We start from the raw sequence: 25,863 nt of genomic DNA, 5'->3' as shown, positions 1-25,863 counted from the left end.
TGGTATAGGAGTAATCAGCCCCTTTTAAGAAATTGGATTTAAAGTCCTCTCCATCAGGTGGAATCTATGCCTGACACTTCTAAAGTGACCAAGAACTTGAAACTAGATAAGTCATGGGCCGATTATCTGCTCCAGGAACATAGCAATGGAGTGACTCCTGAAGATGTTCTGCTATACTCATAGATCAGTGCCTAGCCCAACACCCAGAGAAGCTTCCTCTGGCAGTAGTTAACAGAGACTTGCAGCGGGACAATGTGCAGAAAGATTTTGGAGTCCTGAGCTTTCATTGGGATGTCTTTATCAACCTCTGCACTCAAGGCTCAGGGATATTTGTGGAAGAGGAGGCAGGAGGACTGTAAGAGCCAGAGGTGGTGGATGACTCCAAGGAAACAGAGTGTTCTTAGACACAATGGGGCTGATACAATGTGAACTCTGAGACTGGCGAAGGCAAGACAAGCACAGGTTCAAAGCAGACAACATTGTAGCAAGGAGGAGAAAGGATGCAAATCTCACCCCCACAGGAAGCTCTATTTACAATTAATTGATACATTCTAGTGAGGGAAATATCACTTTCTGCCAATGGAGTGTCATTGGGTATATCAATCACACTCCAGGGCAGGCCCCACATCCAGGAGATTGTGGTTGGCCAACACAAAATAAATCCCATGATGGTTTTTGTTTTTGTTGTTGTTGTTGCTGTTGTTGTTTTGGTTATTTGTGTCTTACTGTTCTATGTTTTGTGTGTGTGTGTGTGTGTGTGTGTGTTATTTGTTTGTCTTGACTTATTTTTATATACTTTTATTTTTAGAGAGAAAGAATGTGAATTTGGGTGGGTAGGGATGTGGGGGATCTCTCTGTGAGGAGTTGGGGAAAGATAAAGATTATGATTAAAATATATTTTATGAAAGTTTTAAATAATAAAAATACTAGAGAGACAAACTTAAAGGAAGGACTCATTTCTTTTGAGTCAGTGTTTGAGGATTAAGGCCAGAGATGTCTGACTCCATTCCTGTGGCCAATGGTAAGGCTGACGTGTGTGTGTGAATGAGAAGGAAGGACAGAAAGCAAAGACCTGAAAGGTGCTGACATGTCAGAACCTCCATACACTGCAGCAAACAATCGTGGTTATATTACTTAAGCCTTCCCCCAGTGAAGAGATTTGTATAAGGAGAATATAATACATCTTACTTTTCTATTGCTTTGACAAAATACAATGTGTTTAATTTGGGCTCACATTGACAGAGGATTAGGATGTGTGACTCTCATGGTGAGGAGCATGGCTGCAAGCAGGCAGGCACAGTGCTGCAGCAGTAGCTGAGAGCTTGCATTTTATCCACAAGATGGAAGGAGAGAAAGAGAAAGTCTAGGCCTAGTGTGGGCTTTTGAGACCTCAAAGCCCATCCGCAGTGACACACTTCTTTCAATAAAACCACATCTCTCAATCCTTCCCAAACACGCTCACCAAATGGGGACTATGCATTTGAACATATGAGCCTATGGACTCATGCACACTACCACACTGTCTGACCCAGATTATTGACAATATATCTACATGTAGGTGTATCATGGTCTACTATGGCTAAAGTAAACTAAAAGTTAAGAATTATCTACAAAGTAGGATATGCTCATTGTGTTCCTTGTTGCTGGGATAGAACACCCAAAGGCAACAACCTCCGGGAGTGTTCATTTAGATCCAGTGTTTCAGAGGATTCAGTCCATCCCAATGGGAAAGGCAGAGAAATGTAATGGAGGCTCTATTTTGGTGTATTAAGGAGTAGACAATGGGACAGGAGATGGAGACTGGGCTATAACCTTCATAGTGAAGGCAGGAGGTCCCAAAAGTTCCACAACCTTCTAAAACAGCACCACCAATTGGGAACTAAGTGTTCAAATAAATGAGCCCATGGGGAGAGTCCACATCCGAAGAATGGCAGAGGGGGAATGAATCAGACAAGCCTCAGAGGCTCAGCTAAAGAATTAGATGTTTGTGGGAATAGCATATCATCGGCATGCCTTGAGGGAAAATAACAGCTCTAAGAACTTTACATACATCTAAATGACTGCTTATGTGCAAGAAAGGCAAAGCTGTTACTGTACTGAGGGAAGTAGAATGTAAAAGACGACAGAACTACTATCTTACTCAGCAAAAATTAACACACAGTTACCTTAAGAAAAATAACTTCCATGATGATCCGGTGAGATGTCTCAGAGGGGAAAGACAAGCCTTGACCACCTGAGGTCAACCCTGGAAGCCATAGTGGGATGAGAGTGAACTCCCTCAAGTTGTTTCCCCTCTGACCTCATCTAAGAACTCAGGCATGCACACACACACACACACACGCACATACAAACCCAACACTCACAACATTAGTAAAATAAGCAAATGAACGTTCTTGATAAAAGGTGAACTGAAACCCAGAATTTAGGATTGAGAAAATGTAAAGACTGATCCTAAGTATTGGAGCCATTTTGAGAAAGGATTTGTGTATAATATTATATAACAACAATATAAATAATTTATAAAGCAAACATTGAGAATTACAATAAGAAAAAAGATAACCCATTAATTCCTAATTTATGTGCAAATAGAAGGATATGGGAAACAGTAAAAGATATCACTAAATTAAAATAATAAAAATAAATCTTTAAAATGAACATAGCGATCGTTGTCTTTAGGTGACATCTTTTGATGGGTAAAACATATCAAAATACCACTTCTTTTCCTTTTACTGGTGCTTTAGGCATGGAGGAGAACAGAGAAAGAGAAGGCTATGTTGTCTACACACTACTCCTGCAAAAAGTTTGAAAACACGCAGCAATACTTTTACCTCACATTACAAACATGCATGATGAAAGCAGGCGACTTGTCAAGTAGTGAATCAAATGATCCTGAGCTGACCCTTCTCCGAGGTAACCTTTGTGCTCACAAAGAGTTACCTGAAACATTTTCCAGGGTATGAGTGGTTTTATTGCCTCCATCCCAGTAAAAATAAAAATATCAAATGGCTTCTCTTTATCAACCTGTGATTGATACAAATTTACCTAGGATATTTTTCTGTTAAAATGATGTGTATTTGTACAAATCACAGCAGAGAAATAACCTGTCTTTTGTTATAATTTCTCTGTGTGTGATGTGTGTGCACATACGTGCAGGTGCATGTGTTTGAATACATATTTACTATGGTGGTCAAAGGGGGTAAGAGGGCATGCATGGAGGTCAGTGGTCAGCCTCATGTGTTGATGCCCACTTTTTACTTTGAGACAGTCTCTGTTCACTGTTGTGTTTACCAGATCAGGTGTGTTGGGATCCTAAGTGGAGTCTCTGATCCCCGACTCTCATTATGTCATAGGCGTGCCAGGATTACAGACTGAGCCAGCTCCCAGCCCAGTGTGCATAAATGAGTGTGTGTGTGCATGCATACCCACGCACACATATTATACACACAAATATTTATTTATTTCATGGTTTTTTGAAAGATGATGTTCACTAGGGAGAGATGTAAAGATTTATTCCTAAGAATGTCAATTCCAATGTGTATTAAACTACAGCTTTGTCCTGTTCAGCTTAGAAGATTATGTGCCAGTTTTTCTTCTATCAAGCAAGGAAAAAACGTTAAAGTTGAGAAGATGGGCAGCTCTTTCACAGAGGAGAGACGAGTTAATTTACTTAAGAGAGCAGGTTCCATAGAGGAGAGAGAGGATCCTGCAGCAGGCTTTCACAGCCGACCCTTCATGCTCACAGAGTTATCTGAGAAATTTCCAAGGTATGAATGGAAATCACAGCAGATTGCATTACCTACATCCCGAAGGTCAGAGGTGCTGATTACCGAGGTAATGGAACGTCAGCGGGCCACTTCACATCTATTAGGTTTGTCAGCTTCTATAAGCACGGCCACTTCAGGAACATGATGGTATCACAGGGGGCGTGTATGAGTGAGACCATAGTAGCCAGATCTTTACTTCAGTGTTCAAGTATCACGAGATGTGTGTGTGTGCGCACGTGCACGTGCATGTGAGTGTGTGTGTGTGTGTGTGTCTGCCTGTGCATGCAGCACACGTGCACATGCATGCTACCTTTTACAGACAAGCTCTTGAGATAACCTAGTGGGCAAGGTAGAACAGAATGGGTGAAAGCACACACACACACACACACACACACACACACACACGCACGCACACACACCAACACATAAGGTGTGTGCACACATACATATCACATAGATTACACCGCTCTCACATACACACATGCACAGGCACATACCACCACACTCACACACCCCACACACATACACGTACACATGCACCAATGTATATGTGTACACACATACATCACACTTACATGCACACGTGCACCAACACATAGGTGCACGCACACACACATATCACACAGATTACATGCACTCTTACATATACACATGCACAGGCACACACCTCCACACGCACAGCCCCTCACATATATACATGCACCAATGTATATGTGCACACACATATATCACACATACTCATGTACACTCTTACACACAAATCACACACACACTCACACACACCCAAATTCCACACATACACATGCACCAATGTATATACATTACATACATCACACACTCTCTCTCACATACTCATACACACAGATCACACAAACTATCACACATGCACACCTCCAAATCTCCCATAAACATAAGCACCAATGTATATACACACACATACATCACCTCTCTCATACACACACACATGCAGTGTATACATGCACTCACACACATGTAATATATACCCTCATGCACACACACTCACAAACTGAGCTTCAGATAAAACCTATTTTTTCTTGGAGATGTATATATGACAGAAGATAATCATAAGATCAATTAATTTAAAATCTTCCATTAAAATGGTTCAAATTATTCTAATAGAAACACTATAGATCATTACAAACCAACAACTTTGCCAAAACCCCAAAGTTTTTTTTTTTTTAAATACATTATATGGTTCAAACATAGATCAACACTGTTTGCCCCTATATGTAACATCCCTCCGGCCCTCCCACCCTGGGCTTGGCTCTCAGCCTCTCATAGTATTGGGAGATAGTGAGCCCTTTAGGAGCGGGCACTCAGGGGAAGTTAGTAGGCTGGCTGGGACATGCTGCTGGCAGGAATATTGACACACAGCCTCTTTCTTTTGGTTTCAAAGCTGCTAGGATTTGAGTAGCTTCTTCCACCATACACACTCACCTTGTTCACTGCCTGACCATAGGCCTCAAAAGCTCCAGAACTAAGTGACCGTGGACCCAAGCACTGAGCCTGGGAGATGATACAGCCCTTTCTTCCATCTTGGGTATTTTATCAGTGATGGAAGAATGACGGTCTCAAACACTACTGTGCTTTGTATCGTTGACATCACTCGTCCTAATGCATGATGGGTACCACACAGCAGAGAGCTTATGCAAACTCACTCAGGTCTTCCTAGGCCATAACAAACTCCAGACAGACTCAAATTGTGCTACTAGTTGTCACTGTTACATGTATCTTTTTGTATAATGGCAGATAATTAATTGTTCTGGTTGTGATTATCTTCATAAAACAAAATATTTTAATCAAACCAGCTGCTACTTCTCGGTATTTTGTGAAAATACCAACGTGTTTTGGTTCAGCCATTTTCAGATCTCAAGTCATGCTAGAAAATGGTTAGTGTGAACACTTCCATGACAGACTCAGGACTTTTCTGGTGTATGGGCAAACCCATCACATTGTTGATGTCATTGTATGTGGTTCTTGTTAATGAGTAGAGGGTCCTAGGTCTGGGAGTGCAGAGGATCACAGTCCTGCACGGAATCCAGTTGTTAAGCAGAGAGACTATCAAGCTATGTAGTCTCCTCACTGGTGGGAACTATTCCTATCAGAAGTGAATACGGGGAAAGCATGAGTCCAGGAAGAGGGAAGGAGGAATTTGCCTATTAAGTCAAACATCACAGGCTCTATTCCCAGAGCCCACATAAAACATTGGTGTCTGTTTGTAACTGAGTGCTCAGAAGAGAGGCTATCCCCAAGGCCTGCTAGGAAAACCATGAGTTCAAGGACAGTAAGCGAAATAATTATCCCGAAGAAAAATACCTTCAGTTGACCTCTGGCTGCCACACACACTTACCCATATCCTTGCTTAAACATACACCTGATCCCAAACACATCTGCATATGTGAACATACATGCACACACATTGCTTAGGCACCCTGACTTGTTTATTCTTAATGTGCCATGGAAATCCCTTATGGTGCTGTGGTGATTTGAATGATAAACGTCCCTCATAGTCCCAGGCATTTGAAAACTTGGTGACAGATTGGTGGTGCTGTTTGGGGAGGCTTAGACGGTGTGGCCTGGCTGGAGAAGTATGTCACTGCTGTGCTGTTTACTGGTGTGCCTCCTAGCTACGATGGACTTCAATCCTCTGAAATCGTACATCCATATGAACTCTTCCTTCTTTGAGTTGCCTTGGGTCAAGGTGCTTCAACAACATCAACAGGAAAGTGTCTAAGACAGTGCTAATGCTCAGAGGAAAGACAGGCAAGCAAAGGTTTCTTACTTGGTTTCTTCCATCTCACGTCTATGGCTGTGTGATTAAGGATGCTTGCGGTGACCGTGGCTCCTCTCTCTGGAGAGCCTGCTAAGGTGGTGACTGTCACTTCTCGGCTTGGTGTAAAGCCCACACTGTTGTGTACAAAGAGCTTATATTCGTACGTTGTGAACCTGAGGGTTTTGTTTAAACAAACAAACAAACAAACAAACAAACAACAAACATATAAAAATATGTTCTATGGAAGACAAAATGCATTTTCTTCCCCTCACAAAATACAGGATTCCTTTCCACAAAACGCCCGGTTTCCCTTTCCTTCTAGGAAATGAATTATTTCCTTTCTACTTACACAAAACATACCATTCTCTCCACTACTCTCCAGCCTCTGCCTGAGCGTCAGGAAAGCATTTTATTTGGAAGCAATAAGCAAATATCAGTCTTTAAAATAAACGTGGGTTATCGTCTTCCCGTTCTTGCTGTTTTCAGAAGCGGGGAGGATTATGGCTCAATTCAAGATGTAATTACAAGGCTGGCAGCCTGCCAGCTTTCTGTCCCAATACCATCTAGAGTTTTATTCTCTTCTTTAGGGAAACCCATCCATTTTTCAAATATCAGACTCTATCATCATTCCTTCCTATACCTCTTTCCTGTCCCTGGGATCTCATTGGCTGGCAGATAAACGCTTAAATGAAACCTCAACTCTGAGCACAGTGCACAAGATCGTCCCTCGAAGAGCTCAGCGACAGCAAGGTATGCCGGGCCCCACTCTGCACATGTTGATTTCAGTCAATACAGAAAAAATGGGCCATCGCTTTGACAGAGGAGAAACACGGACATGTTAGGAACTTCCTGAAACTGTAACTTTAATTCCTCAACTCTTTGGCTCTTTTAAGTGGGAGCCCAGTAGCTTTATCCTTTCGGTTCAAAATTGCCTGGATAAGAAAATGTTATTTATAGACAAAATCAGGTCCTGACTCTGCAATATTCTGTATGGAGAGATGTGTTAGACATGTTGAGTTAGAAGTGACTGTCCTGGCTTTGGCTTCAGACCTTCTATTTTGGGCTGATTATGTGTTTCCAGAGCGTTCAGCCTCTGATACTTTCAAACCCAGGTACAAAGCATTTGTCTCAATATGTCACAACCCCTGCTAGTCACCATACAAAGGGGAGAGTGCCATTTCCAGGAAGCCTGCTAGATGGTTTGACCAAAGTTACATCAGGATTTTTAGAACATTTTCCCACCTGGAACTCTGTTTGCCCTCTCTTCTTCCTACTTAGGCCCCAAAGGTAATTTCCAGAGTTCTGCCTCAGTCACATAGAAGGACACTACTTGGCTGCTGTAGCATAGGTGATGATTCAGTGGGCCTGGGGGACATATATCGGCTTATTTCTCTAAACAAGAGCTAGCATTAAAGTTTCTGTGTCTCTTTGCTCTACAGCACTGGCCTCTTCTCAGGCACTCATTACTTGCCTGTCCACTCTTCCTTTCCCTCCCTCCCTTCTTGCTGCCTCGTCTCTTTCTCTTCTTTTCTCTCCCCCCCCCCTTTCTCCTTTCATGGATTGATTCATACCTTCCCCCAAATCCTCAAAAGAGAGCCATTCTCAAGTCTAGGGTGTTCTTACTCACACTATAGGGTATTTGATCATCTAATGAGCCAAGGTAAGGTCACCTGACTTAGGGAGCACTCTCAATACAATGCTGGCTTCTTTGTAAGAGAGAACTTGAAGTCAGACTCTGGAGAGGATGCACACAAAGAGAGGGGAGAAACGGGACCAATGTTCCCACAAACAGCCATGCTGGGAGCACCAGACGTTAGGAGAAGCTAAAGTTGCTCTCTGACCCCTCTGGAGAGCGCTTGGCCTTGAGAAGGCAACTTGTTTGGTGCCATTAGCCCTGAGAACTGTAATTGAGTACCCTGGTGCACGCTCCATCCATCCAGCCTGTCCAGCTTGACTTGGGCAGCACCAGGAAGGTGCTTGTCTGTGTGCTTCTCACTGAGCACTGACTGGCTTGCAGGCCCAAAGCAACCTAAAGCCAACCCTCACAGTTATCTCCTATGCTCCAGTTTTCTACCCATATCAATGCATCCATTTCTCACAGTAACGCTATAAAATGCCTTGATAGTACTGACTTTGAAAGTAAGGAAAATAAGGAAGGTTGGAAGTATTAAATAGCTTGTTCAAGTCACTGGGCTCCTCAGGAGAGTTGAGATTCATCTGCAGGCATTCTGAAGGAAGAGGCCCTCTGAACAGGCTGCAGCATTGGGTACTGCCGGCGGGATGAGGAAGTAACAATAATAATAATAACAGTCTAGTAATAATTGGCTCTGCCCCCGTTGGGATGATGTCACATGACTGGGGCTTGACCTTAAGACTTCTAGCAGAGGGGAGGGGCTGATTTACCTCTGCATCCTCTGTGACCCCAGGATGAATGTGAAGGGTGAGAGTCAGGGTTAAGAGGGTGGCGGGTCTGAGGCAACAGAAGGAAGGGGAGCTAATGGCTCACATGGGAACTGAACCTGTGACCTTGGTTTCATTAGCTCTGTCCCTGGGTAAAACACTTATAATTGTATTTCAAGTCATAAAATGGCCTTATCCCTTTAGCTGAAGACTAGGTGCCTAATCTTCTCCACTACAATATTTGAGCTTTTCGTCCATATATTGATGCCATTATATAATTAACAGCCCTTGTGGCTCCAAGTGACACCATGGTTTTAGTTCTTTTCTGTGTGAAGCTAATAGCACTAATATTTTTCATCATGTACAAATTTTGGGGGTCCTCTCTTCTATGGTACTTCCACAACTTTTGTGATAATTTTATGTAATATGTACTTTAGACAGGTCACTGCATACACACACACACACACACACACACACACACACACACACAAACACTTCAGACAGGACACAGAAGGTACAGGCCATATGGATATATGCAACTGGAAAGGTGGCCTTCAAGATGGTTACTACAACTTCCCAGGTAGGACTGCCTTTAGTATTCAACTACTTCAAATAATGAAGTGTCTTCTCTGGTTTAGAGATGAAAACAAACCAAACCCCAGGACCTGAGAAGTTAACCGCTTTGCCGAGGTTTGCAGGACAGTGTAAGTGTTGACTGGACGTGTTCCTCTGCACGTCCAAGGACTCGATCACGCTGATATTCCCCGCTTCACTTAACCGAGAGGTCAGTGTGTATTCGTGTGGTACTCTGCATTTGCCTCTGGCATTTCTCTAACGTTTACAAAGACTTGTGAAGATGTTTTCATGCATGTGTGTCCTCAGAGGCCAGAAGAGGGCATTAAAGCCCCAGGGGTTTGAGTTATAGGCATTTCTAGGCACCCTAACTTGGGTGATGTGAACCAAACTTAGGTTCTCTATATGAGCAGTTAGCGCTCTTATCTGCCAAGCCACCATCTCTCCAGCCCCACCTTCTCTAGCTTTCACTATGATCTCTTTCCTACTCCATGAGAAATGAAAATGTGTAGTTTTCATTGCAAACATAATTTTCAAAGTTAAATTTCTGAATTTTCATGACTATATTTCCGACTTTGTGAGTTTGAGACTTGTTTTTTTTTTTTTATTATGTGTGTTGGTGTGTGAGTGTGTGCACACGTGAGTGCAGACGCTGTGTATGGGGCGAAGGTGTTGATCCTCATGGATGGGAGTCACAGGTGGAAGTGATGTGTCTGACCTAGGCACTGAGAATCCAACTTAGAGCTGCAGTCTTACCCACAGTGCTTCTAGCTGCTTCTGGCAAAACACACTTTACTTAATAATGGTATATTCCCGTGGCTTGTCCACACGACTCTGTGGCTTATATCTTACCTCTATGTATTCAAAAGGATGAGTTTGCTGTATGGAATCTGCTTTTCTACTCTCTATTCCACCTTTTCAGTGAAGTTAACTGTTGATAGTTGGTGCCAATTAAGGCATCCTACTTAATAATAAAATGAGCTTCTGTAAGGAGAACAATAGGCCAGCTGACGTCATACCATCACAGCAAGATCTATCCTTGCAGACCTCTGCCCCAACAGCACATGCAGACTCTTAAGGTGATACACACAGTGATGATATTGTCCTTTGTGCAAAATAAGGTGGGTTAAAAATCTTACTTAAGTAACAGTTCTCAGTTCAAAGTCCACCCGCTCTAACACAAGTGAATAAAAAAGTTAACTAGATTCTATTGAGTGGAGAAATAAAAATGAAAGCCTATTAGACCCTAGGTAGTTGATGCAGGTTCTGTCTGCTTATCTATCAAATATCTATCAAATACTTAGGTGTTTCAACAGTTCCTAAATCAGCCTCACAGATTTTAGGTCACATGTAATTTTATAGGTGAATGACACAAACATGCATGTCCAGCAGACCTGTGAGGACAAACATGCGCGTGTCCAGCAGGAAAAAAAAGATCCCCACTGAATCTCAAAGTATTCTTGGGCAAACGGCATCAAAAGCAAAGAGTATTTGCCATAGGCTAACACCACGCTCATCATTTGTTCTTTCGTTTATTCGATCCATATTTCCTAGATGTGTGTGCTTAGCGCAGGATATAAAGAATAAGAAGTTGCCTCTCTGCCCTCTTGGAGCCAGAGTGCGTTTGCCTTGCAGGAGGCAGGGGGATGTTTTCTATTGTTTATGCAAGCTCATGTGAACCCTGGAGCCCTGGGGTCAAGAAGGCCAGTGATGAGTGTCTGTTGTTTTCCTTTCTTGGTTGCTCTAACACCTTAACTTTTGAGATAGAGTCTCTCATTCAATCTGGAATTCACCGATTACCGGGCCAGCAAACCATAGGGATTCTCTTGTCTGTCTCTCCAGTACTGGGACTTATAGCTACAGGCTGCAGCACCTAGCTTCTCTGCCTGGACTCTGCAGGATCTAAATAAGCGCCCTACTCTTGCACAGCAAAGACTTTACTGAGTCACCATCCAGCCCTATGGAGATGTTTACAAAGAAGAACATTTAGACTGTTCATCTAAAATGAACTCTTTTCTCCCTTTTGTCTTCGGGCAAAAATCAGTCAGACCTCATAGTTTAACATCGCCTAGGAGAGGGTATGATTTGGGCTAGTTCTTAATGTCAATTGATTTTAGTCTGCTGGAGGCATTTACCCAGTGGAAGATATTTTTATATTTTGAGCCAAAATGTATATAGGCTTGTTGCTTGAAAAGCTATAGTATCTCTGGTTAACTAATCAAACTTTTCAATATAGCTGAGAAGGACTTGGGTTATTTTCTTCAGAGTCAAAACTGTGTTAACTTTATTGACACATATTATTAGAATTCATGGCCCCGTGTTTTCAGCACGGTAAACGATGCTCTTGGAGAGGAGACTAGTTAGCTGTGGCTTCCGTGAAGTCTTCCTCATGTCCGCCACAACCAAAAGCTTGCTTGAGTGGATTTGAGAGACTCTACACGCAACAATAAGCTTCAGCGTTTCCATCCTAACCAATGACCCCTGTCCTAAGACAGTCACAGAAACAAAAGGTGTTCTTGTTTGAATTAAACTATCTGGATAGCTGGCTTGATAACCCACACTCTGTGATACAGAGTGCAAAAGCACTATAAGAAAGTTCTGAGTTTCAGGATATAGAAATTGTACAGAAATATTTGTAAATGCTATTTTTTGTTCATATTAAAATATACAGCACAGTAATATATCACCTGAGCAAGATAGTGACTCCAATATCATTTAAATATCATAACTATCTTCATAAAGGAATGCCCAGTTGTTCTTTGATATATATATAACTGTCACTTAAACACAGAATAGTCTTTATTTTGACCATCTACAATGATCAGAATAAAACAATATGATACTCTGGAGAGGTGGCTCAGGGGTTAGAAACACTGGTTGCTCTTGCAGAGAACCTGGGTTTGATTCCCAGCCTCCACGTGGTGGCTCACAACTGGCTGTAGCTATAGTTCCAGGGGTGTAATGCTCTCTTTTGGCCTTGATGAGCACGGTATGCATGTGGCACATACATACATGCAAGTAAAATAGCCACAGACATGAAATGAAAACAAAATATAGAAAGAGTAAGATGTGAAAAGGCACTTTAGTGTTCTGTTCATTCACATAAACGGAAGTAAAGAGGGGCAGAGAAATCTGGGGAGAATATATAATTACATATGCCTTCTAAAAAGAGACAGATTCAATTAAGAACAACAACAACGAAGAGCCAAATGGATAAATCAATAGGATAAACAAAGTCAGCCTTCTGTGCCCTGGGGTTCTACATCCTCAGATTCAACCAACCATGAATGGAAAATATTTAGAAAAATAACAGCATCTGGTACTGAACCTGTTTTTTTTCTCATTTTTTTCCCTGAACAGTGCAGTACAACAACTATTCCTGTTTACACCTTCCAAAGCACTGTAAGCAGTGAGGGGATTATTTAAGCACGTGCCAGCCTGGGGGGGCGGGGGGGGGGAGAGGGGATGCAAATACTTCCGAGTTTCACAGAAAGGTCTTTAGCATCCGTGGTTTTTACCATCTATGAGGATTGGGGTAGGTCCCAAAGGCAATTCCCCCAGGTTCCTAGGGGAAGTGGGTGGGTCCAGGGGCAAGGTTTGTCGTGGTGTCCCAATGTCCCAACACAGCGGACAGCAGTGCGGACTGAGCTTGTTCCTTGGGAGCTGGGAGCTGTGGGTCACCAGCAGGAAGGGGAGGCCTGGCTACTGTCAGGGCTGATGAAGGTAGCGTATGGAGCAGGCCGTATGCACCCATCCCTTCTGAGCCCTCTGAGGGCTTATTTACAGTTCCCTCCCAGACTGATGAGATGCCCCACTTTAGGGGAAAAGTAGGCTGAACATTTTTGGACTTACAAATAGGGACTGATGAAAACAAATGGTCTCACACTACAAAGACTTGTGCCATGTATTTTGAATGTTAAGAAAAAGAAACACATCCTGCCTTTAACCCCAGCTGTTGATGAGGCTTAGGCAATTACTTACTAGATAATTAAAGGCGGCCTTGAACTTCTGACCCTCTTGTCTCTACCTGCCTTGGACACCCCCATTTATTCTTCCTTCTTGGATTAAAGCCAGGGATTCCTGCATGTCAGGCAAGCACTATCAACTGAACTTCCTCTCCAGTCCCTCCATTACTTGAATAAAATTAGTGGCCACTGTTTCAAGTTCCAGTGTAGAAAAAAGGTGTCCTTGACGTTTAGTCTCAGAATTCTACTCAGATTGCCCCAACTCAAGTTTTTTTATCTGCACAGACCTAGAAGTAGCTGCCACGAGTATGCTTATTTCAACTCAGATTCAGGCCAGCAAGAGAGTAGACAGGCAGCTTCCTGAAGAACTTCCTAGCTAAGCCAGAGTGTGGTTCGTTCTGATGATGGGAAGGGACCTGGTGAGGAATGAGATCAGAGAGGTGGGAATTCTCCACACTGTACATCATGAGAATAAGTCTGGGACTCAGAGGCAGGAGTCTCTGGATGGAAGGATATTAGGACAGGGATAACCTCTGTGAAAGGTTATTGAAAGATATATCAGAGAGGTTTTCACAAAAGACTTTTCAGGCATTTCTTTGAAACCTCATCACATTGCCTGGACCAAGAAGATTGAGAAATCAGTGGGTCCTGTGGATGACAGACAAAACAGGTGAAGGCTCAGATGTTATAGGATATTTGTCTACACTGTGAACCCCGAGATTGTGTTGTTTACTCGAAAAACCTGTTTCTAGTTGTGGGATGGCTCAGCCTTAGCACATACCTTTAATCCCTCTGACTGGATACAGACCCACCCTTAGTACCCCTTTACTCCCAAACAAGGAAGGTAAAGTTAGTTTGTACTAAGGAAGCATTCATGTTTGAAAGTGATAACTAGTTGAGTGGCAGATAAACTGATGAATCAGAGAAAGATTTAACAGAATAGGATACGCCCAGCTCTCATAAGAACAGAGAGGGACAAGAGGTGACTTAAGAGAGATTGGGGGTGGGGGAGTCGGAGGCAAGGAGGGGAGGTAATTTTACTGGGAGCATTTTATAGCGACAGGATGAAGAGAGAAAAAGCTAGACTCCAGTGAAGACAGAAGGAGTCAGGGAATGGAAAGGAGCCAAAAGATTAGAACAAACTGCCAGAGTTAGTTTGAGGCCAAGCAGAGCAATTCAGTCAGAGGTCGAGACAGAAAAGCCAGACTGAATCAGGCAGAGTAGACAGAAGTTTGAACCAGAACAGCTAAGTTGAGCTGCCATCCAGAGTGCAGAAAGATCTAGAAAGGTTGAGATTAGTAAGCAGCAATCATCAGAAGCTGAATACATTCTAGGCCTAAATAAGGTTGTACAGAGGCTCAAAGCTCCCAGGACTGGGCCTAGGTTAGCAGACACAGGCAAAATCTACATCAAGCAAATAAAAGTTACCATGATGCCTAGAGATGGTGAAAGGGTTGCCGAGGCTTCCAGAGCTGGTTCCTTAGCAGAAGATGAAAGAGAATTTAGATCAAACTTATTATGTAATGTATGCTTTTGACAGATATCACCTACTGGCTTATGTTTGCTTTAAACTCTAGATTCAAGTCTTTGGAGTCTCTCACTAACTCAATGACTCATAACCCCTCAGCACAGACACATACCCAAGGCACACAGTGATCTCCGCAGTCCCTGCACTTTCAATACTTCCATGGATAGATAGAGCTGTGACAACAGCAGTAGGCTGGGGCTCACACACCTCTGAGTTTGACTTGAAAGGCTTATTGCAAGCATACAGTTGAGATGGCAAACACTAAACACGCCTTGGCTCCACTTGGATGATTAATGCCACAGATAATAACTGAACATATTCTACTCTGTGACTGATAACAGGTGCATGCAACGGAGACGCTGGGGTACTTTGAACTATTCAGCATGCCCCAAACTAAATGCCAGCGTTTGTTTTTATAGTTTCCGTAATCTTACCTGCTAAGACCCTTATCTTTGTAAAACCACCGAGTTCCTGAGTAAATATTGTGCCACAGATTTAAATCTTCTGGGGGATTTGAAGCAAGTGGCTGCTGGATTTTACATCTCAGAAGCTCGTATCTAAAGCAAAAGACAAGCAGGAATATCGTGATTGTCTCAACTAACATTATTACTGAGATTCAGGTAGTTTAATGGCAGGTGTGTGTGATGCATGCATGCGAGAATAAATAAGACCTCAGTGCAATTATGAAGTGTTCCCAGGTAAGCATATTTTTCTGGTGTAACTATCATATACTGTTAATTAGAAATTATCATTTCCACTCATATTTTTGAACATCAGTGGGAATGGTAACATTTTAGATTTCTGTGTCAGATTTGCTCAATAGTTATTGAGAGTCTTACACAAAGTAGGAGTATAAAAATCTTATCAAGTTAATGACTTCCTAAGACTCCTACCATCAAAATTTTACAAACAATGATATTATCTATTCTGTTGGGTTTTTTTTTCCCCTGCCAAGTATCCAGTTCTGGCTGCTGCACAACCATTTTAGAATCACAGCTCCCATCTTATCTCTGAGAACATTCTTTCCAAGTCTGTAGATAGTGGTGATATGGAGACAACTTCAGGGCTAACTTTATAATTCAGAGACATGCTTGTCCCACCATGTTACACAAAACATGTGCCAGAGATGTCCAACGGAATAAAAATATTTTTTAAAGAACAGAACAAAATAATGAAGTGAAATTTCCACTATGTAATAAGTATTTGATGTTTTTTCGTCTGTTACAATGTTATGATTTTCTCTCTTACTTGGTGAATGCCCTTGCTTCCATTTAAATCAAGATGTACAATGTGATATTATACAGCTGTTAATAATAGACAGTACTGTACAATTATTATGAGCCTGTGGAGGTAGGTATGGTATGCAGTATGGAATTGATTCTTCATGAATACAATCCTACTCCTCTACTTCATGGAATGATACAGCTAAAACAAGCCCCAAGGTAAAATCACTTTCTCTACCTCAAATTTGGTCCATTTGGTTTGGATGGTGGCTGCCAAGAAATCCCAACATCAGATTCACTTAGAAGAATCACAGACAACGGGGCCAGTTCCTGAGGCGGGGCTGGGTGAGTAGTAGCAAGGGTGGGTGGGCTCTCCGTGCACCCTGCTAGGTACCCGTTACCTCCAGAGCAAGCAACGATGGTGACTGAATAGTTTGTGAAAGGGATCAGATGCTTGACCAGATGACTCAACATGATGGAGCTCATATTGGTCATTTTGATGAGAGGCTCTGGCATTCGTATCTCATAGCTCAGTATATCTCCGTTCTGCATAAGTGGGGCTTTCCAAGAGACCTGAAATAGAAGACCATCAGCATCATGGTGAGAACATGGGAACTGAGCAACCGAAGTTCACGACGCCTATCATTCTTCCTGCTTCATTTCCCGAAGGCATTTTCTGAAGGCTTACATTCAACTTAGCCCTCTGAACGAGACAGAAATGAAGGCCTCAGGGTCAATGAGCTGAAAGCCAGGAGCCAAGAGGAAGCGGTTTCCTAGGCTTGGCTTTAGCTACGATGCTTTCTAGGATAGTCAGACTCCTGCACACCGTGGTAACTCATCTCCACGTGGGTGTTTCAAAGGATGCAGAGCAAGCACATGGAGGAAGTTCACACGTCCACATGCATGGTAGGGCGGCACCAGGACCTGAGAGTCTGAGTGCTTATAACTCAATTAAATGGAACTCCTTGCTTTACCTTGTGGGCGTGTGGGCGGATTAAAAGCAATTACTTTTACAAAGGCTGGGGAGAGGTGGCCATTGTATGTATTTTTTTGAGAGTCACAGTCAAATTTCTGAAGCTGGTGTATAGTTTAACAAAGCAATGACACATTCTAGTCTCAGCATAAGAGAGCCGAGTAGATGAGGGTTCAAAGTCAGGGGTCCCCAGTGGCACCTTAAAGTAGGGTTTGCTGCTGCTGTGCAGATGCACAGCCTGGTGACTTCTGCACTTTATTTTTTATTTCTCAGTTTTATCTCTCGTTTGTACTAAGTGCTTTCTGTGGCAACCTATATGTTGGCTGAATCCCATTTGAAATCCTTCTTTTTAATCTGATTTTACTTTGCTTATTTACTTTGTAAAGAAATGGCTTCAAAATCTTATAAAATCACTTGAAACTATTTATTGTTTTTATTTGCATTCTTGTGGGTGCCTGTGTGAGTTTATATATACCACCTGTGTGCAGGGGCCCAAGGAGGCCAGATGGTGTTGGGTCCCATTTAACTGGAGTTGTTAAGCAGTTTTGGGATGCCTGACATGGATGTTGGGATCTGAACTGGAGTCCACTGAAAGAATGGTAGTTACTCTTAATTGCAAAGCCACTTTTCCAGTCCCTTGTAAGTCTTTTTGTGGGGAAAAAACCCCAACAAGCTTTCTCCTTAATTAGTTGATGGAAGAGGCATATTGAGAGACAGTTGGCTATTGAGATTTCCTTACATTTGTGGAACCGGATCAACTTTGTCTCGTTCTATTATTTGATATTCTGCTTAACTCAATTTGCTAATATTTTATTCAAAAGTTTTAGATTGATATTCAAACATGAAATTATTCTACACTTTTATTGAGCTGTCCTCTTTAGTCTGAGTAGAGACTTTCTACCGACTTTCAAAAATGATTTTTTTTTTCCAGGAAATTAAGTACCACATGGACCTAAGCAGATTTCATTTTTCACGTAATATAATGACTTTGATATGTTTTCTTTTCCTGATAGTCAGATTTAAGAATATGATCTTGACCTACTGTGTGTGCGCCAATTTTCCTTAAGACCTATGTCTTTTCCAAGATATAAGCAATGTTTTAATGGTCAGATATTGAGCCCAGGTAAGCACTCTAAGACTGAGTCACATCCTTGGCTTTTCTGCACATTTTGGGGCAGCTGTTCACTAAGTTACTTAGGCTGTCCTTGAACTCCCACACAGAAGCTTGGGTATGACTTCAATGTGTCATCCTCAGTAGGAGTCTCTTAGGTCTGGCCTGGGTAGCAACTTTTTTTTTATACTTACTAATGTGTCACCTTGTAATACTTACTAATATGTTACTTTGTAATACTTACTAATATGTTACTTTGTAATAGTTACTAATGTGTTACCTTGTAATACTTACTAATATGTTACTTTTTAATAGTTACTAATGTGTTACTTTGTAATACTTACTAATGTGTTACTTTGTAATAGTTACTAATGTGTTACTTTGTAATACTTACTAATATGTTACTTTTTAATAGTTACTAATGTGTTACTTTGTAATACTTACTAATGTGTTACTTTGTAATAGTTACTAATGTGTTACTTTGTAATACTTACTAATGTGTTACTTTGTAATGCTTACTAATGTGTTACTTTGTAATACTTACTAATGTGTTACTTTGTAATAGTTACTAATGTGTTACCTTGTAATACTTACTAATATGTTACCTTGTAATACTTACTAATGTGTTACTTTGTAATACTAATGTGTTACTTTGTAATACTTACTAATAAGTTACTTTGTATTTGTCTTCTAGCTGGTTCAGTTTGTGTCATTTCTCTCATTGTCCTTATTGGAGAGTAGCTCTTTCTTGCAGGTGACACTATACAGAACAGGGATAACCAAGGTGATAACAGCGCTTGACTACAAGCTGTCCCTCAAAAACAAACAAACAAACAAACAAGCCCCTAATTTTCAACCCTAATACCCCCATGTGAGGTATTAAAGAGGTGAAAATTTAATCTGACTGTGGTGTTTAGAGGTGGACCATGGATGGACATGATGGTCCAGCCCACTGACAACTGAGTGCTGGGGGCTTGTAACAGAGAGAGGGACCAGAGAGGAACATAGGAACATACAAGATTCCTGTCTCTCCATCTCTGGCACCCACACAGCTTTGGGATGCTGCTGGTGAGAAGCACATCGCTAGATGTGGTCCCATGTCCTGGAAGCTTCAACACCAACAACCCAATGCAGCTCTTCTCTCTAAACGTACCTGGCCCACACTAGCACTGCTAGCCACACAGAGTGACTGAGATCGGTGGGACACCATCATTTACCACCCCAATCACCTTTTCTATTAACCTTAATTTGATTCTGCTCCCTGCCCCACATCCTTGCCAGTTGCAGGATTCTATTATGCATACGAGGTGAGAGGCTTTCTTCTGGTCCTACTCTCGGTCTCTGGTGTCAAAAGGAGACATTCATAAGTGTGCTTGAAGGGACACGGGGAGTGGAACATATTGTCACTGTTAATATTATTGACAATTTACTTAGAACAGTAGTGCATGGTAAATATTGAACGGCTTTCTTAACCCGTGCATTAATGACTATCCCGTGGTACCTCATAAATGTTTTATCTATTTGCAATTTTGATTTCAGGTCTGTCCTTGCAGAGAGCAAGTCACGGTTTCCCAGGCATATATCTGTTTACCAGAGGCAATCACACTAGAAAATGTACTTTGGTAAAGTTTTAAGCTATCTCCCAAGTACAATGTTGAGCCCAAAATACTAACATAAAAGTATGCTCTCTGGGCAACATTTAAATACATTCCATGAAGCACCAGATTAGTTCAGTGCTCTCTTCAGTTCCTAGTTTAAGACTAGAATTAATGCAGGGTTGAGCTATCACCTGGCTGCCACATCTCTGTACTTCAAGATCTTTCTGAACACTTGGCCTGGGGTTACTGTGGTTTTGTGGGCCTGCGGTGATGACCCATGGGATTCAGCTGCCTTAGCCAAGCTAATGACAACCCGCGCAGCAATTGGACAGGTAGAAAAACAATCAGAATAATGTCTGTGGTGTAGCCTTTGTGAAGGCCATTGATCAACACGACCCCAAAGTCCCACAGAACTTTTCCAAAGTTGAAGAAGTCAGTTCTGGAATGATTCCTGATTCTATGTTTGTTTATTTTTTGTTTTGCTTTGCTTTTTATTTGACCAAAGACCAGTTATAATTTTTTTCCAGTTCATACAATAAATATAATATATGCTGTATTTAAAAACTTAAATTCCATTTAGTACTAAATCAATAGAATACCATATGGTTTCTACTCAATTTACCAAAATTGCGTTGCTTTAACAATTCTCGGAGGGAAGACAATTAAGATTATTTTGGGTGTTTAATTTTCAAAAGCCAAATTAAAAATAGTTGATAAGCAGTTACTTCTAGTTTGTGGGTTAAATGAATTTTCTTCCAAATTTTAACTTACCTCGCACCACCTAGTGTGTATCTTTCATTGTCGAGAGAGAGACTACAGCCTAGATTCAAAGAATAATTCCAACAGATGAACTTTGCTGTTATGTAAATGCCCTCTGCTTTGTGCTCTGGTGAGCAAGCGCCGCTGTACCAAGCCTTTTGGCAGAGGTACAAGACCGAATCCACGGAAGCATGTGTGTATTTACACAAAAGAGGCTTCTAAGCTGCAAAACTCCCTCCTGTTTGGTTACACTAATTTCCCTTGAATGAAGTTTGTATGCCAGCCAAAACAATGGTAGTTACCCCATCCTCTGGAGTTCAATCCCCGAAGAATGAGGCAAATAATTGAGCTTTCCAGATACCCTAGCAATATGCTATTTTCTTAATTTCTTTTTCCATCATTTTAGTTCTTTGACTTTTTTTTTTTTTAAGAAGCCAGGAATATTACTGTGTGGGATTTTTGTTTGTTAATATGCTTCTCAGGACTGCCATCAGCTCCCCATCTCGTCTCATTTTCTGATCCGTTTAAATATGCTGTGGCGCCGAGGCTAAGCATCCCACAGCGGTATCAAAGTATTTCATGTGTACGAGGCAAATAGCAGTCTCTCAACAATATAATTAAAGGGATACAGGGAGAAATGAAAAACTGACATTGAATTTGAGATAGTTTGGGCTAAAGGCCAAAAGCCCAGTTTCTGCAGCAAATGCCTAAGAGAACAAATGCGGTGGTCTTGTCAGTAGATGGCTCTGTTCAACACAGAGAGCAGCCAGGGTAAGTTCACATGTCTGTAGGTTTACAGAGAAGCCAAAACACTGGGTACCTTACCTCGACTGTATCTGGTGCCAGCACACGCACTGTGGGTGGCTGTACTCCGGAAGGCCGACAGGGTCTTGTGGTCACTTCTACCCAAGCACTGCTGTTTGTGCCCCCATCAAGAGTGCTCCCCAGAACCCGGTATTCATAGCGTGTCCAAGGGCGGAGGGCAGGATCATTATCAATAAACTTCATGGCTTGACTTCTTGCCAGGGTCACCAGGTTCCTAACTTCCTTTTTCCCTTTGACTCGTCTCTCGATTGTAACGTTCTCAACCAAGAGATCCAGGTGTGCCGAGGGTTGCCAAGTTACTATGATTGATGTTGGAGTGTATGGGAACAACTGTGGGCTTGGGATGCCTTCTGGATTTCCTGGGAGTGTCCACACAGTCTCAGACGATGGTGACTTAGAGCACCCTTGGGAGGTGCAGGCTTCTACCTGGAAGTGATAGGCCTTGTAAGGATGCAGAGGGACCACAGTATAGTTAGTGACTCGTCCAGAGACTGTTAAGTAGAGACGGCCATGCAGGTAGATGTTATAATGGGTAATGGCCCCATTGCACTTTGCAGGCTGCCTCCAGATGACCGACAACATCCTAGCTTTCACATTGATAAGAATTGGAGCATCTATAGGTCCAGGCTCTAGAAAGAAGAACACAGCCAGGAAGTCATGGACTTACAAACTTCCCACAGACTCTCCACAATAAAACTCAAATGAACGAGTACTCAGTAGAGACAAGAGACAAACAGGTAAAGGGTAAGAAGACAGGCATGACTGTCCTACTCAACATGGGTAGTGAAATCCTTGCTGAATATTTCTAAGGTTGTTCTTTCTTTCCTAACAGAGATCCATCAAAATAATTTCTTTTGATTAAAGCAATTGCTGAAAAATATCATAAAGATTATTTTCATGTTTGTGTTTGGTCTTTAAAATCAAGGTGTTAGAAGAGAAATGTACAAGCTGACAGTTTAACAAAAGTTCTGGCTTTGGCCATGGTTTGCTCCCTGGTACCAATTACATCCAACAATGCTGTTCTAACAGCCCTGAGAGTTTGCAACCCAGAGAAACCCTCCAGCATCTTCATTACCCATTCCATATGATGCTGCTTCTGTTTATCATGCTAATCCATGTTTTGCGATTTATCTACTCCCTGTTAATATTATCGGTGATTTTTTTTTTCTGCGCCTGTGACAGAGCTGAGGATGATCTAGCTCCTTCACCTACAGATAAATAAACAATGCACAGATCTGACCTTTAGGTTAACAGGTTTTGCGACTGCTCCACTCAGCCCTCTAACTGATTCAATTATCATAAAGGTTCGGGAGGCCCCATGAATACTGAAAAAGGCCCACCATATGCCTGCAGAGGTGGCGGGGGGCAGCAAGCTCTCTGCAGCCCTCCAGAGAAATTCCTTAATTGTAAATAATTTCACCATGCGACACAATCAAGTCACCTTGAATGCGAATCCCCTCAGCCCGAGCTGGCAAAGTGTTATTTAAGCTTTACTGGGCTGCGTTAAATTCTGCAATTTGAAGGGCTGTTAAGTTTTTCAATTGAAATTTCATTTAAAATGCAGGTGCTTTTTATTATATTGCGGCTTTACTGCTCTCTAGGTACAAGCAGGAACATGGCGCAATAACACAAATCTGGCTCAATCACTGATCAGTAACAGCTGTAATTCCAGGACATTTAGCATTCTTATAAACCATGGCCTGAGATCTATAAATTGCTACAACAGATCAAAAAAAAAAAAAAAAAAAAAAAAAAAAAAAAAAAAAAAAAAAAAAACTATAGCCCTCTTTTCTGCCCACAGCAATTTTGACATTTATGAGATTTTTTTTTCTGTGAACATTAGATTTTATTGAAAATCTTTTAAAAAGATATAGTTGGATTTAGTAATTGTTTAAAACAGCATTGATTTGAGTGTGAATGTGTGATTCAGTGTCCCACCGAGGTCTATGTGTTAAAGCAGCCACAGACTTGTGAAGCCAGTGGCTGTGATAATAGCTAGTTAAAGGGTGTTTTCAAACAGAGTGGCCCACGTTTTAGTCACCAACTGGACTCATGGTACAATCCTAATTCGTCTTTTGAAGGGACCCGACATCAAACCATTTTTGTGACATTTGTGACAATTTGGTCACAAGTCCTTTGTGGAGAGAGAAATCCTGGTGTCCTAGTGATGTTGGTGCGGGAATTCCCCAGGCTGCTCTGTTGTTGCCTTCTATTTGAAAGCCATCTGAATGCCTCGGTGACATTTCTTCTCACCTCTCCAGTACACAGGTACCGAAGCAATTATCATACCAACATGGGGATAAGGCTCTTTCTTAGCCAGGCATGTCATGTACAGTTAGCTATTTCCCAGAGAAGAGTAAGTGAGACTCTCGCAAACTATGAATATTGTTTTGCAATCTTAAAAAAAAAATTCCTCTGATATGGGAGCTTGTAAGATCGATGGTGGAGATTCAAGCCTTCAGTCTAACCCTATCTCGCCCCCTCTCCCCAGTGAAGAATCAGATACACTTAAAAATCGGAATGTTTCTGAGCAGGTTTTCATCAGGGTCTCACATAATTATTCCCTCCTCTGTGAGCTATCAAGCCATGAGCTTCTTCAGGGAAAAGTACCAACAAGGATGTAGTTTGTTCTCTGTGATGAGAATAAAGCCTTTTATTTCTCTGGAAGATGCTGATGTGCGATAGGTAAAACATCCATGATAATGAGCCCAACTCGCACTTCAAACTCCCACAGAACACAGCCCTTCCTTAAAGACCTCTTATCTTGGGAAGAGGGGACATTCAATTTCAATTTCATGATCCCCGCTCCCCAAAGCCTGCATACATTTTATTAGCGTCTCTCTTGGGGAGGCTGAGTACAGTCCCTGCTTCCACTGCAGAAGGGTCCTTTAAAGCAGCTTGGAGAGAAACAGACTTGGCTTAATTAGCTCCTTTGGCTAGGGAAGTGTTAAAACCTGACTTCTGGCACTCTTTCAATTTCGTGCTTTAAAATGATAAGCAGGATCATCTAATTCTATATACAAATCAACTGTCCTGCTACTGCTCCGTTGAAAGGGTCACCACAATTATGTAAAACATGAGTAATAACTGTAATTGGGGTAGTTGGCTAATACAATAAAAAGCCGTGAACACGGCGAGAGTTACGCTCACCGCAGTAGCTATCACTTTCTAAAGTAAGAATTCATGGGTGAAGTGACATGAAAAAGATGGTTATAAAATTTTAATGGAATGATAAAAGGCAAAAGTCAGCCTCTCAGCTGAATTCGTAAAATCCTTATACATCACAATCAGACCCTTAACTGTAAAATCAATGTGGAATATAACACGTTGTCAATGCCGCTGTCACTCGAGGGGAGATGAGGAAATCTGACAGGCTCACAGCTCAGCTACCCAGTGATGAAGATACAAGGGAGCAGCTCTCTCCAGCGGGCGTAATTGTTTAGAGAGCATCCCCCCCTGGAGCCAGGGACAGGAGCCTCCTCTCTGGTCAAATCACAGACTCCTGGTTCCGATGAGCTCGTCTTGGCATTAATAACTGAAAGCAGTCTTATTTTGGCAAGTTACATGATCTTAGTGGGAAACTGCTTGGCTCACTGGCCAGGTTCTGCCCCAGCCTAACAGAAAGTCATGACCTTGTTAAGAAAGGGGCATGGGTCTTTTCACAATAATCTCGGGGGTGTGTGATGGAGGGGTGTGTGTGCATAGGTCCAACACTATCAATGGCTCCCGACTTGAGGGTGCACACGGTCTTCAGTGGTTTAGGATGAGAAGGCTTGTACACTTGTTTGCTATGGAGTTCGCAACGATGGCCGCGGTTTTCCTGTTACATTCTCAAATGCCCTCAAGCTAATATTTTAGCATTCTCATAGAGAGAACCACACTGAGTTTAAAAACTCTTTCCAGTAAAATTAACTCCTAAGTGAATAACCCCTAAATTTGCCAGTGAATTAAAAACCATGGGGGTCGTATACAGATGGCCCTTAGACAAATATACATCACACACCAGTTGTTAAGATAGCCACAATATTCACCAGCAATGTGTTAGCTAGAATGGCAGCCTCTGTCTCCTCTTTAATCATGAATTCTTTCATCAATTTATTATTTATACCCAACAACTTCCTCCAAAGAATTTTTGACAGCTATAATGAAAGAGCCAAGTGCAGGAAGACCAATAGAATAAAGAGAAAGAAATACTCATGTTGCAATAATGTAGCTGGTATCACGTCTGTACCCCTAAAACAAATACGCAAAACTCGAGCTGCAGACTTGCACATGGTCCACTCTCAGCTTTCTGACAAGTGACTCGGGTGGGGAACTCCAGCAGGAGGTTCCTCGAGCTAATGAAGGAGC

General features: G+C 42.0%; 1 protein-coding gene across 2 annotated transcripts in view; it reads right to left on the bottom strand.

Annotated features, from left to right (window-relative positions):
- Ush2a (usherin) overlaps positions 1 to 25,863 on the bottom strand; it is a 702,660-nt gene that overhangs the window by 215,245 nt on the left and 461,552 nt on the right. For both annotated transcript variants that reach the window (NM_021408.3, XM_017319869.1), the window contains 4 exons: positions 21,514 to 22,142; positions 16,486 to 16,820; positions 15,459 to 15,581; positions 6,568 to 6,731 (listed from right to left, as the gene is read on the bottom strand). In NM_021408.3, the coding sequence (NP_067383.3) occupies positions 6,568 to 6,731; positions 15,459 to 15,581; positions 16,486 to 16,820; positions 21,514 to 22,142 (1,251 nt within the window). The remainder of the gene's footprint in view (positions 1 to 6,567; positions 6,732 to 15,458; positions 15,582 to 16,485; positions 16,821 to 21,513; positions 22,143 to 25,863) is intronic.

The sequence above is a fragment of the Mus musculus genome, chromosome 1 (assembly GCF_000001635.26).
Source record: "Mus musculus strain C57BL/6J chromosome 1, GRCm38.p6 C57BL/6J".
NCBI classification, from domain to species: Eukaryota; Metazoa; Chordata; class Mammalia; order Rodentia; family Muridae; genus Mus; species Mus musculus.
This window is presented reverse-complemented; position numbering and strand designations above follow the sequence as displayed.